General features: G+C 36.3%; 2 protein-coding genes across 2 annotated transcripts; one reads left to right on the top strand and one right to left on the bottom strand.

Annotated features, from left to right (window-relative positions):
* The first annotated feature begins 1052 nt into the window (after nucleotides 1-1052).
* LOC122402875 lies at nucleotides 1053-2774 on the top strand. Its single transcript, XM_043406033.1, has one exon. The coding sequence runs from the start codon at nucleotides 1053-1055 to the stop codon at nucleotides 2772-2774; it is 1722 nt and encodes a 573-aa protein (XP_043261968.1).
* Nucleotides 2775-6413: 3639 nt separating this feature from the next.
* LOC122402874 (ATPase family AAA domain-containing protein 2-like) lies at nucleotides 6414-13030 on the bottom strand. Its single transcript, XM_043406032.1, has 10 exons — nucleotides 12877-13030; nucleotides 12020-12168; nucleotides 11079-11348; nucleotides 10818-11009; nucleotides 9960-10141; nucleotides 9141-9327; nucleotides 7931-8116; nucleotides 7512-7647; nucleotides 6964-7065; nucleotides 6414-6727 (listed from the first exon to the last, which is right to left on the bottom strand). The coding sequence occupies exons 1-10, from the start codon at nucleotides 13028-13030 to the stop codon at nucleotides 6414-6416; spliced, it is 1872 nt and encodes a 623-aa protein (XP_043261967.1).
* Between the last annotated feature and the right edge of the window lie 1861 nt (nucleotides 13031-14891).

Below are 14891 nucleotides of genomic sequence, written 5' to 3'. Positions count from 1 at the left end.
ACGAAGAATCAGTCAGGATTGGTTAGGTTGTAAACTACGTGGCTTCGTATTGGTCGAGCGACTTGGGCTCAGCCGATCACATGACCGTGTAGTGTTGCCATGTTTTGTTGGGTCTACTATATCTCAGTTTTGAGAACTACGTCGCATGAAGTTAAAGGTGAAAATAACACTGCGTACCATTCTTAATTTAATCAGTTATTTCGGCTTGATTTTAGCGCAAATACACGCAGAAAACTAGCTCGATAGACTCGTGTAGATACGAATGTTTGGCAACGTTGGAATTGCGTCATCTAACTCAACATTGTTTCAAACAATGACTTCATCATTAGGCTTCATCATTTAATGAACAATTTACTTTTCTTCCTTCAATTTCATGGAGCCAGGGATCTATACACTGCGACAAATCGTGTACATACGACGTGTTTAATTGTAAGTAAATAGGTTTTATTTCAATTATTTTTATTGTAATTTTCCCAAACAACTATTTGTTTTTCAAAGGATTTGAAATAAACATTGAAAGGTAATAAATTGTATTGAAAGATGTTTGTTTATAGAAAGTTCAATGTATAGTTTCTTAATAAATAATGTAACAATCATATTTATGATGTCAGTGTATTCTGTTACATAATAAAATATTACGACTTTAGTAATTCGTATTTCTGATTTTGTTCAACACTATATTATCTAAAATAACTTATTATAAGTTCTCTAACATCTTTGGTTAACAATTACTCGAACTAATACACATTTTTTAGTTTGCAGAATAATAATTTTGTTCCAACCAAGTTCCTTATCCTGTTATTATACCGAGGAAGGATTTATACACTATGAAACAATAGAAAATTAAGTTACCTGTCGTCAAACACGTAATTCGTCGTATGTTTAAAAACCCGCCTTTTGTATAGTTTGTTCGATGCAGAACAATTTTTATACCGTAATTAATTGAAATGTTTTGTTAGATTTGTGTATTTTCCACGCGGTATCATGTAACGGATATTAGTATGATGATAGGTCTCCGAAATTTATTTACAGGGGTCAATGACCATTACGAGATGGCGCCACATATGCAAAGAGTGTACCATAGTACTGAGGAACCAAACAGATACACGTTAAGGACGACTAAATATGGTGAAGATTATTTTCCACGATCGCACAATGCCGATATATCGAATATAAACGGGAAAAAAGATTTCTTACTTTGCATGGGGCTTCAAATGAAAAGATCTCAGTGCGAATACAGCCATGCAACCGAAAGAGTTAATATTTCCAACGGGGTAAAGTTGCGTGACTGTAGCGTCGTTATCCTGGGAGCGTCGTGTAAAATATGTGGAAAGTGCTTCAAGTGCGAAACGGACGTAAACTTACATCTGTTTCAGAGACACCGTTTATATTTCGAAACGGACGGTATTACCGCGAACGAAATTCAGTGTTTCAACGTCGAAGACGAAGAGCGTAAAATATTCCCCGATCCTTGTGAACTTCCGACTATCGCCGCTAGTAAGAGCCCCGTAATAAAGTTGCAAGATACAACAGTTTTGGTACTCAGAATAGGGAAGGAAGAGGTGTGTCGATTGCCCCTGAAGCGCAAGTATTTGAGAACAATCAGCATCGACACAGGCACGCAAACCGAACAGCACAAAGAACTGACCTCCGAATTTCCCAACAACGAATTCACCGAGAAAAATGTCGACGTTGGTGTCGTTCCTCATATCGATTTCCCTGTATTCGATAATAGTTCTTGCAAGTGTTGTACCACGTCTATGCATGTAGTAAACAGCACGAATCGATATTTGACTGGTAACAATGCAGCAAGCAAGGAGACCCAATGCGAGGAAAGTACAGCGCAAAAGAGAACCTCCATCTTGAACAGGCGGACTAAATCATGCGCAATCACGGCCTTGGAGGGCAACGCTGTTCGTGACGTTTTACCAAATTCGGACATAATGTGCGTATACGAAAAAGATACCAAAAGTATGCGTTGCTACAAAAATAGCAAACCGACATTTAACTCGAATAAAATGGACGTTAACAAGAAGCAACAAAATGCTTTGCCAGAGAAACAATCGCAGCTGCTGGAGATATTTAAAACCGTGAAAGTGATAATGCCCCCCCTGATCTTTCCAATAATCATGCCAAGAAATGAGATTTCGTTGCAATTAAACAAATCTGTTACCGACGACGAACAGAATTCCGACGACGAAGTGCAAGAAGTATTGCGGATCGTTAGAGGACGCGACTCGAGCGAAGAAATTAATCATGAGTCACCGAATCGCCTCGAACAGGAAATGCTGGTGCGGGATGCGATGAAAGATATAGCGAGAATGGAAGAGGAGGGCTGCCAATTGTTAGAGAAGGAGGATAACAACACGACGAAGAAAAGGAAACGTGTCGTTGCGAAATCTGACACCAAGAACGATATCGCGAAGGACGAGGCGGCGAACAAACGGCACAGAGTCGCGGTTCAAACCAATTTCGAGAATAATATTGTTACAAACGCAACGGAGGAGAGGTGTTCGTCGAATCGCGATGAGAAACTGTGCATAGCGGAGAACGCGAAGGAGAACGTAATAGCGTATAATAAGAACATTAATATTCCCACGGAGGTGTTGGAATGCCACGGTATTGGACACTATAGCGAAACGAGCGAGGGAAAAAACAATAGGGAGTCGATACAGGAGCCTGTTAGCCGTTTTCTTGTACCGTATTCCTGTAGAACGAAGAATAGGAGTAATAGACCGACCGTAATAGATCTAGTCAATGACACCGACGAATAGACTGTAATGAAAACGATGAGCGACGTTTTATAGGAACGTTGGCACAACTGCGAGGAATTGTGTCATCGGTAGACGCGTTTCCGGAATTCCGTGTTGGAAAGACAGACAGTTTAAAACAGTTTCTGACAAATTACGCTATGATAGAAATATTGTTATTGTAGGACTAAATGAGATACAGTCGATGTTAACTATTGTATTTGCAAACAAGTGCATTGTTTGTGTTTTATGCACCGGTTTGGTAATATCGAAAATTAACATTTTTAATTTCTTTTTATATGGATTGCTACTTAAGCACACGCAAGATTGTATGTCTCGTACGAATGTTATTATTACTTATTGCAAATGAGTAACGTTGATATTAATGTACGTTTTGTTTACATATTGTTTATGTGAATCATCCGAAACATACAAGTTCTTAATTTTATATTGTTTTTTATTTTAAATTCTACTTTATACGTGGATACGTGTATTTATAGTTGTAATGTACCATAGATGTATCATACTTTAATACGCGATGACATTCCAAGGAAACGGACAGTGCACTTAAAACGATCGATCTAGAATTTACCCGGTAAAATACTTGAACGATATCACTTTCACCAACCCCTGTAACATACTGTTTAAAAAAGGGTATCGCGACTATACGTACAGGGTATTCAGCCAGCCCTTTTAATGGGGAATTCTAGAGGTCACAATAAGACTAAAATCAAGAATACCAATTTGTTGATGAAGGCTTCGTTAAAAAGTTATTAATAATTAAATTAAAAAATTTCAAATCGTCCGGGAAAAATTATATTTAGTTACAGGTGGCAATTACAATCATTTTTGGTGATTAGGCATACCCTCGAAATCCTACCCACTTTCTAGAAAAAAATTCAAGAAAGTGCATTTTTCGGCAAAATTAAAAAATTCCAAATCGTTATAAAAAAATTATTTTTGGTTGCAGGGGTCAATTGCAATCATTTTTGGTCAATAGACATACCCCCGAAATCCTACCCACTTTCTAGAAAAAAATTCGAGAAGTTGCATTTTTCGGCAAAATTAAAAAATTTCAAATCGTTAGAAAAAAATTATTTTTGGTTACGAGGGTCAATTGCAATCATTTTTGGTGAATAGACATACCCCCGAAATTTTACCCATTTTCTAGAAAAAAATTCGAGAAGGTGGTCAAATTGTCGTTCAACAGCCACAACTTTAAACGTTAATAACTTTTTAACGAAGCCTCCATCAACAAATTGTTATTCTTGATTTTCGTCTTATTTTGGTCTCTAGAATCCCCCCCATTAAAATTTTTCACCCTGTATGTTACTACAGCACAATGTAATTGAAATAAAATATTAAGGAACATAACTATGTAAGATGATAAGAACATTTCTGGTGTTGAACATAATGGGGGAAAAAAATGATGAATATAATTTAAATTCGAACACATCGACGGGACTTAATTGGATTAGGTCCAAAGTTTTTAAAACAATGTGGAAACAATAAGAACATTACGTCCATTATGTAGTTCCTATAAGTTCTAGAATATTGTTAAGATGAACCAACGTATTAGAAATAAAATTAAAACCTTTTCAATTTGTTAAATTAATGTTGTGTTTTGAATCAAACCCCTACAAAGTGCAACGATAATACTGTGAATTAAAACTTTCATAAAAATCTGTATGCACAGGTAAATCTCTACGTGTGTTTTGTTAAAGTTTTGCATGCTCGATGTCCACGCGTTACCAAAGTCTTCTGAAGCTTCTTCCACTGGTAAACGTGACGTACCGAAGTCTTCGAGGGGAATGGAAGAACACTGGTTCCCGATTGGTTCCTGTTCGCTCAGCGGAAGTTAAGCGGCCGACACATATAGTCCACGTAGGGCTGTATGTATGTCACGCGTGAAATCGTAGGCACAATTAAGCTGCGAGACGAGGCAACGCATTGCACGGCTGCCGGACACAAACTGATAAGCGCTGGAGAACCGCGTGTGGCTCTCTGTGGCTCTCTTCAAGGAGATTCGATCTTGCTTTCCATCTTCCGTCATCGGGGCGTAAGAGACAATTACAGTTGATCCTGAATTACCATGTCACGCGTCGAGAGAAAGGGGTGCCCTCTATTGGCCGTCACGACATTCAATTTTGAGCGTTACAGATTACCTATTATTAATTTTCTTCGCAAACAATTCTCCTGTTTCGTTTGAAGCTTAAATACTCTTGAGCACTTTTCTCATAAAATAGAACATTCTTCATTGGAAAAATAGAAGAGTTGAAAGTAATTTTAGTGACCAAATGTTGCCATTTTGCTTTTGATAACTCTTGATAATTCCAACATCCTTCTTCTGGAAAATGGAATTCCTCTATCCATCCTGTAACTTCCAAACTTTCTTTTTAATATCCTATATGACATCAGGAATCCATCCTCAGTGTATTAATAATTGTAAAAATTAATTAGACAAATGTTTTGGCTTGGAACAGTGAGTGCATGGCCGCATAACTGTCCATTAAAGAATCGTGTATGTCAGTAAGGCTTTCAATCGTACGTGTGCCTTCGATTAATTTTTCATACGTATCCTTTCAGCCGTAAAAGACAACAGGTAGGTAGAGCACACCCTTATTACATTTCGCATCCTCGTCACGAACCGGATAATAATGCACATTGATACCCACGCGGGCGTAGTCTCAAATATCGAACGCCGTAGAATGTTTATTAGAGAACAAAAGGCCGCGGTAAAGTGACGAGAGACAGTTTTGAATAAGTAGGTTACATTGTTCTTTTGTATCGGGCATTATTGCAACGGAGAAAGTAATTCTGCCGTAAACCGCATAAACTTGAACGCTTTCTTTGTTGTTCCATTCTCAATGGAAAAATTGAGATAATTAAATTTGCCTTGGTCGTGTTCAGGAAGACTCGATACCTCGGAACGGTGTCGAATTTCATCCTGATATTCACACATATTCATCCAATGAAAGTTCCTATACATATATATTGCACTAACGTGCATTAACGTCTCTTGCAATTCACTCTTCACTCGACGTGTATATTTAATACTTTTATGGTCGCTTATTTCACTAATAAATATTCAAATAATACAGTCTACATAACTTTTTCATTAAGCAGACACAGAAATATAAATTTTATTAAATCGTATTACTCGTCAATATCGTCGTAAATATCAGACAGAGTATTTTCACATATTTCTTCAACCTTAGAGGTTTTTATTTTGAACTATTTCTGGACTCTGTTAGCTTATTTACCATATTGACCGCTTAAAAATGGTAACAGAATAAATTTGGTACCTGATTTTATTCTACTTTCCTTTGTTCAACGAAGTAGATGATAATCGTCATCACGTATACACCTTTCACGAAACACATAATGCAACATGTACATATATACGATCACGAAAAGATTAGAAAATTAGCACGACTAGAATGGTAGACTATACCATATCATACATTGTTAACAAAACACAGTACTTGTACGTGCTTCCATCTCGTGTAATCAAATTTTAACAGGTACTTGTTAGCAGTCTAATTTACGGTACGACTGAAAATTACAGATTAACGGTTGAACGGACAGAGGTCGCCTGCAGCGATGGAATTACACAAACTAGAGCAATGCTACTTACCAAGACAAGAGATAATAAATAAAAATTCAATTTTCCTCCCTCTTCACGTGCACTTTGATTCTCCTAAATTCCAGAAAATGTTCGAGACATTCCTCCATCGCTGTGCACGTGTCTTCCCCGCTTCTTTCCAATGTTAATTCGAGGGAAGCGTAGAGGGTTTCCAAATCGTGGCACGGCCATGCTTCCGTGATCTCAATGATCTTCTCAAGCAGCTGTTCCGTGCGAGGATCGGTCAGTTTTTCGGTGCTGGACGCGGACAAGCTTCCCACGGATGTATTCTTCATCTTCTTCGACGATGGCCCCTCGCCAGACGCGCTAATTTTCCTTTTAACAGCGATTTCTGACGGACAATTAGGTTATGTTACATGTAAGCCCCAGGAGCATAGCAATTTGCATTGTAGTTCACGTTACTTGTCTTTGAAGTTGTCTTGAACTGAGCTGATCGCACGGTGCAGAGTTTGTTGCGCGTTTTGGTCCCTGGTTTGGTCCTCCGTGACAACGAGATCTCTTCTATCATTGTTAAAATATTGTTATCGCCTTGTAAATTATTTTGTTAATAATTGGCAATTTACTCACGCGTTGTAGAATTTTCCGCGGAATTTGTTTTCCTTGTTGATCTTCGCTTCCTGCCTCCTTCTTTGGTCTTCTTTGGACTTGTTTCAATTTGAACGAAGTCCACTATTTTAATTGAAAATCAAAAATTGAGATACTGATATATAGAATGTTGGACTCTGTATTAATTATAATATTCTTCAAACTACTTCAGGAATATTTTCAAGTTAAAAGATCCGATTATGTACAATTAAAAATTGTTTGGATTTACATCTAATATGAATACATAATCACAAATGTAAAATTGTATTTTTCTGAACAAACAAAGACATTAAAGTATACCAATTGCTCTAAATATGATCGGGACCACTAGGTGACCCAATTGTGGTCACTAATAATCAACAAGGTGCATGTGACCTAAAACGCTAAAAAAAAAAAAGAAAAAACAGCGATGGGAATAACTTCCTCTGTGTGTGTCTGTGTGTGTGTGTGTGTGTGTGTGTGTGTGAATAATTTTTGATTTCTGTACAACTGAGGAATACTCCATCACATTGTATTTGACAATGCTATACCTTGTGAAGATTGATTCGATTCAATGTCAGATTCTGTGGTAGTGAATAGCTGCTTGAAGAATGATTCACGCTCCTGCTTCTCAGGGGGCATGACTTCGAACACTTCGCCCTGATGATCGTCGAACAAGCACGCGACCTAATAATTTAGCAGCGTTAAAGAACATTTAAAAAAGAAATGAAAGCTGTTGAGTGAAACAACAATGTTTATAATTTCACGTAACATTAATCCATTTGTATATGAAATTTGAAAATGACTTTCCATTCAATAGCATTGTTAATTTAACAAAATTGTCTTCTGGAATCATAGAACACTATTATTAATCATTTAATTAACTGTACATGCTCTGATATGGTAAATTGATTTATGGAAGTATAATATATGTATTCAGTGTTATAAATTAAGTTATTATTTCTCTTACATCCGTTGGTAGATCATCTCGTGGACAATTGGCTGTGGCCAGAATTAACATATATACCGAACGGTCTAAACCCTGCATCAGAGATGTAAAAACAACGCGTGCCGCCTCGTCCACTAATTCCCACCAAGATAAAATATCAGGAACGTAGAGCAACGATGGTAAACTTCTCCGAGCCATTTTCATTTTCTAATTCGTTGAATAATCCATAACATTAGTAACAAACATTGTTAATATACATTACATCATGAAACTAAAGGAGTGGTACATTGATAAAATTTAGGAACTACTACAATTTCTTGATTGAAGCTTCGTTAAAAAGTTATTAAAAAATTAAATTAAAAAATTTCAAATCATTCTGAAAAAATTATTGATAGCTGTGGGGGTTCATTACAATCATTTTTAGTCAATAGACATAACCCCGAAATTTTACCCATTTTCTAGAAAAAAATTCGAGAAAGTGAAATTTTCGGCAAAATTAAAATATTTCAAATCGTTATAAAAAAATTATTTTTGGTTGCAGGGGTTAATTACAATCATTTTTGGTCAATAGACATACCCCCGAAATTTTCCCCATTTTCTAGAAAAAAATTCGAGAAGGTGTAAAATTTTCGGCAAAATTAAAAAATTCCTAATCCTTATAAAAAAATTATTGTCGGTTACAGGGGGCAATTGCAATCATTTTTGGTCAATAGACATACCCAAAAAATCCTACCCATTTTCTAGAAAAAAATTCGAGAAGGTGCATCTTTCGGCAAAATTAAAAAATTTCAAATCGTTATAAAAAAATTATTTTTGGTTGCAGGGATCAATTGCAATCATTTTTGGTGAATAGAGATACCCCCGAAATCCTGCGCATTTTCTAGAAAAAAATTCGAGAAAGTGAAATTTTCGGCAAAATTAAAAAATTCCAAATCGGTATAAAAAAATTATTTTTGGTTGCAGGGGGCAGTTGCAAACATTTTTTGTCAATAGACATACCCCCGAAATCCTACCCATTTTCTAGAAAAAAATTCGAGTAGGTGGTCAAATTGCCGCTCTACAGCCACAACTTTAAACGTTAATAACTTTTTAACGAAGCCTCCATCAACAAATTGTTATTCTTGATTTTCGTTCTATTTTGACCTCTAGAATCTCCCATTACAATTTTTCCCAGGGACCACCCTGTATATGTGTAATATATTATTAGTAACAACTCATCGCGTGCAGTTACTTGAATGATGGCTTCTTCCGCTGCTTTACCAGTTTCCTCGAACAAAGTCGTAACGTCCAATACGTGACAAGGTAGGTGTTCGAACGTGTGAAGCAACGCTGGCCCCAGGTGACGAGTATGGGAATCATCGTCACCACATAATAAAATTCTCGGACAGCTGGTCGATCTGGACGCTGCCTTCCCCGTTCTGTAAAATAATTCCCCCACGATTATTTCGTGTTGTCCCATAAAAGTACTCTTCGAAGATACTATCAGAATGAGATTTTGGATTGCATATCAAATTTTACTAATTATAGGATCAGTAGCTAAATTTACACAGTAATGATATTGTATGTATTTTATAAACTAATAATATATAGAATTAAGATCAATGTTAGATCATCCCAACGACTTAAAACAATATTTTTAATATGGAGTTTTATTGAAAATTTTGTTTTCTTTGTCTACTATATTACTAATGCTACTTTCGTCCAATACTTTGTACTATACAGTGATTACTTGATGGCTAGGCACGCTGATTGGTCGTAATAGCAACGCCTACAATCACATTCATTGTTATTATTGGCTGAGTCGCTCACAACCACAATTCCATCGCGAACGAAACGTATAGGGACAGAGTAGGATAAGACTGAGGTACATTGGCGTAACCGTACGCTGAAAATACTAGCCATGAATAGAATAAATCTCTTATGGTTATGGAGACCCTACTACTATGTGGCGTGACGTCAGAGGGGCCCTCTATGGTGAGAATAAGGCGGCGCCTGACTTTAGACTTTATCTGTAGGATACAGTTAAATCAGATGATAATCTAACACTTACATGACGTCGCAAATTAACATTCCTGTTGGGCACAGGCTCTCGAGTTGAGCCAGTATATGCGACAAATTATCTTGAAGCAGAGACTGTATCTTAAATGACAAAGACTTCACAGGCACAACCGAAACACGATGAGACGCTGGCACGATATTCTGCTGAGCCCTCACGAAATCTTGTTTCTCGATCTATTTTAGCAGTAATTGCAACAATCATTGTACAGAAATTTAAGAACATGTTACAGAGGAATTATAGGGGCTCAAATCTCCCCCTTCCAACTCAAAACTAAAAAATTTGAATCGTTTCAAGTAATTCCTTTGTTCTTTGAGAAATGTTAATCATAAAATTGTGATTATTTCCAAGGATTCTTAAATGCTTGGAACCTCGAATGTATTTGCGACTTTTTATCAACTCCTCCTCATCTTTTACCTTCCGGTTCTTGTAGATCCGTCACTGGCATTTGTAATCAGAGACGTGCTATTTATTCAGAGACAGATAACAACGCTCGATCACACCTACCTCTCTCGTTGGCTATCGCCCCTTGGTTCCGAGTACGGTTATCGACAGATTAGCGTACATTAACGTTAAAAAGCTCGTTATCGGAAACGTATGGGCGTGCTTCAACTTCCGATTGGTAGAATACGTATGCGTTTGCTGATTGGCAATTACTCTAGCTTGAGAATGGAGAATCTATGATCTATGATTTTTACTACAACAAAATCACCCTCAAAAAGTTGGGCAATTAAAAATCGATTACTATGACAGAATATAATTTATAGTTACTGTCAATAATAAATAGAAAAATTCAATACAAAGTTCTTTTGCAGCGAGTAAATTGTCGATCTCCGAATTTGTGATAATTACTTTAAGATGGCGTTCGTTGATCTGATATTTTGTCTTCGACGTATATATTTCCGGATAGTTCCGTCGAACGCAGCACATAACCGCCTCTGCGCAGAGCGCTTGCAGATCGCTGCCGCAGAATCCGATCGTTTTCGACGCCAGATAAGCCAGAAACTTCTGCGGCGGTTTGTTTCTCCAACTTTTTATGTGTACCTAAAAATAACGTGAAATATTAATTAAAATTAATCACACATTACTGCAACGGTTTACAGTCAATGGTACCGAGAGTATTTCCTTTCTCGCGTTGTAACACGGCAGAGGAAAATACAATTCCCTGTCGAATCGACCGGATCTCCTCAAGGCGGGATCTATAGCATCGACTCTGTTCGTTGCCCCGATCACTATGATTTCCGAATTGTTCTCCAAGCCGTCCATCAAGGCCAACAGAGTGGAGACGATGCTGGCGTGCACAAAATCCTGTCGACTGGATCTCACAGGTGCTAATCCATCCACTTCGTCGAAGAAGATGATGCAAGGCTTCGATTGTTGAGCCTGGAAGGTTTATTCAATCGTGAGAAGGAAGTTTGCAAACTGATAAACAAGTTCGCTTAGTATTAAAAGGGATAAGAAACACTCAAACTGAAACAATTGTAATTTATTGTTATTATTGTTACTATTAAACGTCTTTATTTGTTTATTCTTTTCAATGTTACGGAGTGAAGAAATGTAGCCTCCAGTGCTCGCCACCAGAGGGCTCGCGCTCTCACAAGCGCTCGATAGACCCCTCTGTTGCTATAATACACTCTTTGAACGATTTCCCAATATTCCAATCGTCTAAGGCAGCCTAGAAAGCCTTGCTTATAAAAATAACAATCATTCAAAGTGTTAAATTTGAAGAAGTATATGAATACTCCCATGACCAATGTATTTAAAGTAGATTGTACCATCAGAGTTAACAAAAACCTTTACATACTATCATAAAACGTTTAATACGTTAATCCACGCATGTATTAGAATGATTTCGACTTCTTACACGTTCGATAAACACAAAACAAGTATCTCTGAAAGGGTTTTTTAAAATTAAACAGTATTGCTACTCTTACAGTATTCAGTGCACAGTGTGTATGGACTTTTGTCCATTGCTAGACACACTGTGCAGCGTTCTGAATCTCCCTCCATTTTGGGAAACAATGATGTAGGATTTCTAAAGCAGTTGTACTAACCAGAGAAAAGATTTTCTGCAATTTCTTTTCGCTCTCTCCGACCCATTTACTGAGGCAATCGGAGCCCTTACGGGATATGAAGGAAACCTTACGTTCGGAATTGCTGCATTCTGCGGCCAAAGCGCTGGCTACAAGCGTCTTCCCCGTACCTGCGAAACAGAGATCGTCAAATTGCGGTTCCCACAAGATTGTGCTTCATTACGAACCGTAGAACAGCGATGGATATTCGCGGGAATTTTGGTCATGCGCACTGGGAGCGCACGATCACTGACGTATACACTCAACCAGAATTTAGGGTACCGTTGGATCCCAGTAAGAAAGTTACAGGGAAAGAGACGAAAACAAACAATTTTCTCATTTAATCTACACGAGTATAGCTAGAGAAATATGTAGAGGATCTTTGATAAGTTTATTTTTGTGTGATTGGCGAGCATTTGAAGTAGAAAGTTCAAATTTGTAAATTCCCGCCATGTAGCTCTTTTTGCGCCAAAAATGCATCTATGGCAGAACGCATGCGCAGAAAGAGATCCCACGAGGGAAAGTTTAAATAATTTATAATTACTGTCAATAATAAATAGACCAGAAAAATAGAATTCGTCCCTGAAGAGGTTAAAACCTGAAATATCCTACAAAGTTCTTTTACAGTGAATAAATTGTCAAATTGTCGATCATCGAATTTGTAATAATTGCTTTAAGATGGCGTTCGTTGATCTGATATTTTGTACAAAACGGGAATTCCCGCCATGCAGCTCTTTTTGCGCCAAAAATATATCTATGGCAGAGCGCATGCGCAGAAAGGGGATCCCCCGAGGGAAAATTCAAATACGCATGACCAACATTCCCACGATTTAGTTTACCAGGAGGTCCATAAAAGAGCAACCCCCTCGGTGGTTTCAGGTTGAATTTCGCATAAACGTCACCGTACAAAAGCGGGAACAGAACCGTTTCCTTTACAACTCTGATGTGCTTTTCCAGACCTCCGATGCAAGAAAAATCCTTCACGCCGGACATCTTTCGTGACGCTGACGCCCAAACTTCGATTTCGCATAACCGACGAACGTATCCTCATTTAGATCGTTCGATTTTAATACTTGTTCTTCAAATTTACAGCCCCCTTCCACTTCAAACACCAATAACGTCGATGCGCACGTACATTATGAGTTTCTGTAAATTTTACTGGAATTTTTGCACGGTGTTTGGTTGATTCAAATCGATTCACAATAAAATTTCATTATTTTTGACGTTTCGTCCGTTCGATCCTAACGAAACATACGAATCGTTCAATTGCGACTTGGAGCAACATTCGTGCAACATACAATGTAAAAATTCTTGTAAAATAATAATTACATTACAGCATTTTATATGTACATGTATGAAATGAACCTTACAATGTAAATCTAGTTATAAGTTAAAAACTTAAACACTAATTATGAAGAGTTTTATTTCTAATCAAATTCTAATGTTCTCCACTTCTCTAATATTTAATATCTTTTAATTGTTCTTTTTTTTATGTAAGATTTTACGTTGTATAATTAGCAAAACAATTTTTATACAACAAAAAATCAAGGTCGATTCAATTTTGTTTAACAACACTGTATACATATGTATAGTTTATAAGTATAGCGTTAAACTGTAGTTTCGATGTAATTAGTATGACAAAGGGTTAAATAATGTAGGATGAAATAATGTAACACATTGAAAAATATAATTATTTACATTGTTCATCATTACATTCGCCATAAGTAAATATTACACATTTTTCGTAATATCTAGATACTGTTTAATTAATTAATAAAATAACATTATACAACATTATTTAACTAATCAAGTATTAGTATCGAGCATTCTATAACATTTTAATTCAATATTTAACATTTTATATATCTAATAAAATTTGTAATATTTCAATAGTTTGAATGAAACAATTTGTTAACAGTAATTATAATTTTCAATAAAAAACCAACGTAGTAGGAATTGTAAACACTACACATGTTATTACATTATGAAACTTCAATTTATTATGCTACAATGAATGACAATAAAATGTATCACCTATATGGTAAAATAAATAAGGCAGTGTATGCTTTTTTGCTTTCTTTTCTGAATGTTTTATACATCCATTCCCTATGCTTAATATTACTGTCGCTCCAAAGATCACACAAAAATTTCATTCGGCTCTGTCTCTTTGTGTTCTTTGTCGACAGTAACGTTACAATCTTCGTTATCCAAATACTTTAGCAAAGTAATTATATTAGTTAGTTCAAACGGCAGTGGTTATGAGAACCTCTCAATTAATATAATTTACATGTAATTACACAGTACGTTTTGCAATATTCTTGGTAATACAGAGATGATAGTACTTCAGAAAATAGCACCAGAAATTATTCTTGGAGTAATTACACGTCTCAGATTTCTATTATAAAGTGGAATGTAAAATATATCGATGGTAACAGAAAAATCACAATAATTCAATTAACGTTTTTTATTAATTGCACGTGCGATTTTTCTGTATCATTTCCTATTTATCATGGTTAATATTTGAATTTTTATTATCGAGATGTATTACAGAATTTCTTTGGCAAATATCAGCGATATCCGTTCAAGGAATATCTTGGAATTAAATAAAACATGTAAAAATTAATTTAAGTCATAAGATGATTACACAAGTTCAAAGCAATTTTTAGTATCGCTGAAATTTTTATTAATTATTTAAGAGCTAGAAGCAATATTACAGCTTACTTTTTAAATTTAGAGTTCCTTGCATAATATGTTTTATATTCCATCGTCGCTATAACAAACAGATCATACTAGTAATCTTTTTACTACAACGCGGCACAAATTAGCGTAATTTTTAGTAGTTGTAAGAGGTACG

Source organism: Colletes gigas, unplaced genomic scaffold (genome assembly GCF_013123115.1).
Source record: "Colletes gigas isolate AHSC1104 unplaced genomic scaffold, ASM1312311v1 Colletes_gigas_Sc00041, whole genome shotgun sequence".
In the NCBI taxonomy this organism is placed as follows: domain Eukaryota; kingdom Metazoa; phylum Arthropoda; class Insecta; order Hymenoptera; family Colletidae; genus Colletes; species Colletes gigas.
Note: the sequence above shows the minus strand (reverse complement) of the source record. Positions and strands in the feature narration are given on the sequence as shown.

Excerpts from the sequence above, each read along its gene's own strand:
- LOC122402874 (XM_043406032.1), bottom strand. The coding sequence starts at position 13,030 with ATGTCCGGCGTGAAGGATTTTTCTTGCATCGGAGGTCTGGAAAAGCAC. Across the intron at positions 12,169-12,876 it reads GCTCTTTTATGGACCTCCTG|GTACGGGGAAGACGCTTGTA; the intron begins GTAAACTAAATC and ends TCTGTTTCGCAG. Across the intron at positions 11,349-12,019 it reads TGCAGAAAATCTTTTCTCTG|GCTCAACAATCGAAGCCTTG; the intron begins GTTAGTACAACT and ends TAAACCTTCCAG.
- LOC122402875 (XM_043406033.1), top strand. The coding sequence starts at position 1,053 with ATGGCGCCACATATGCAAAGAGTGTACCATAGTACTGAGGAACCAAAC.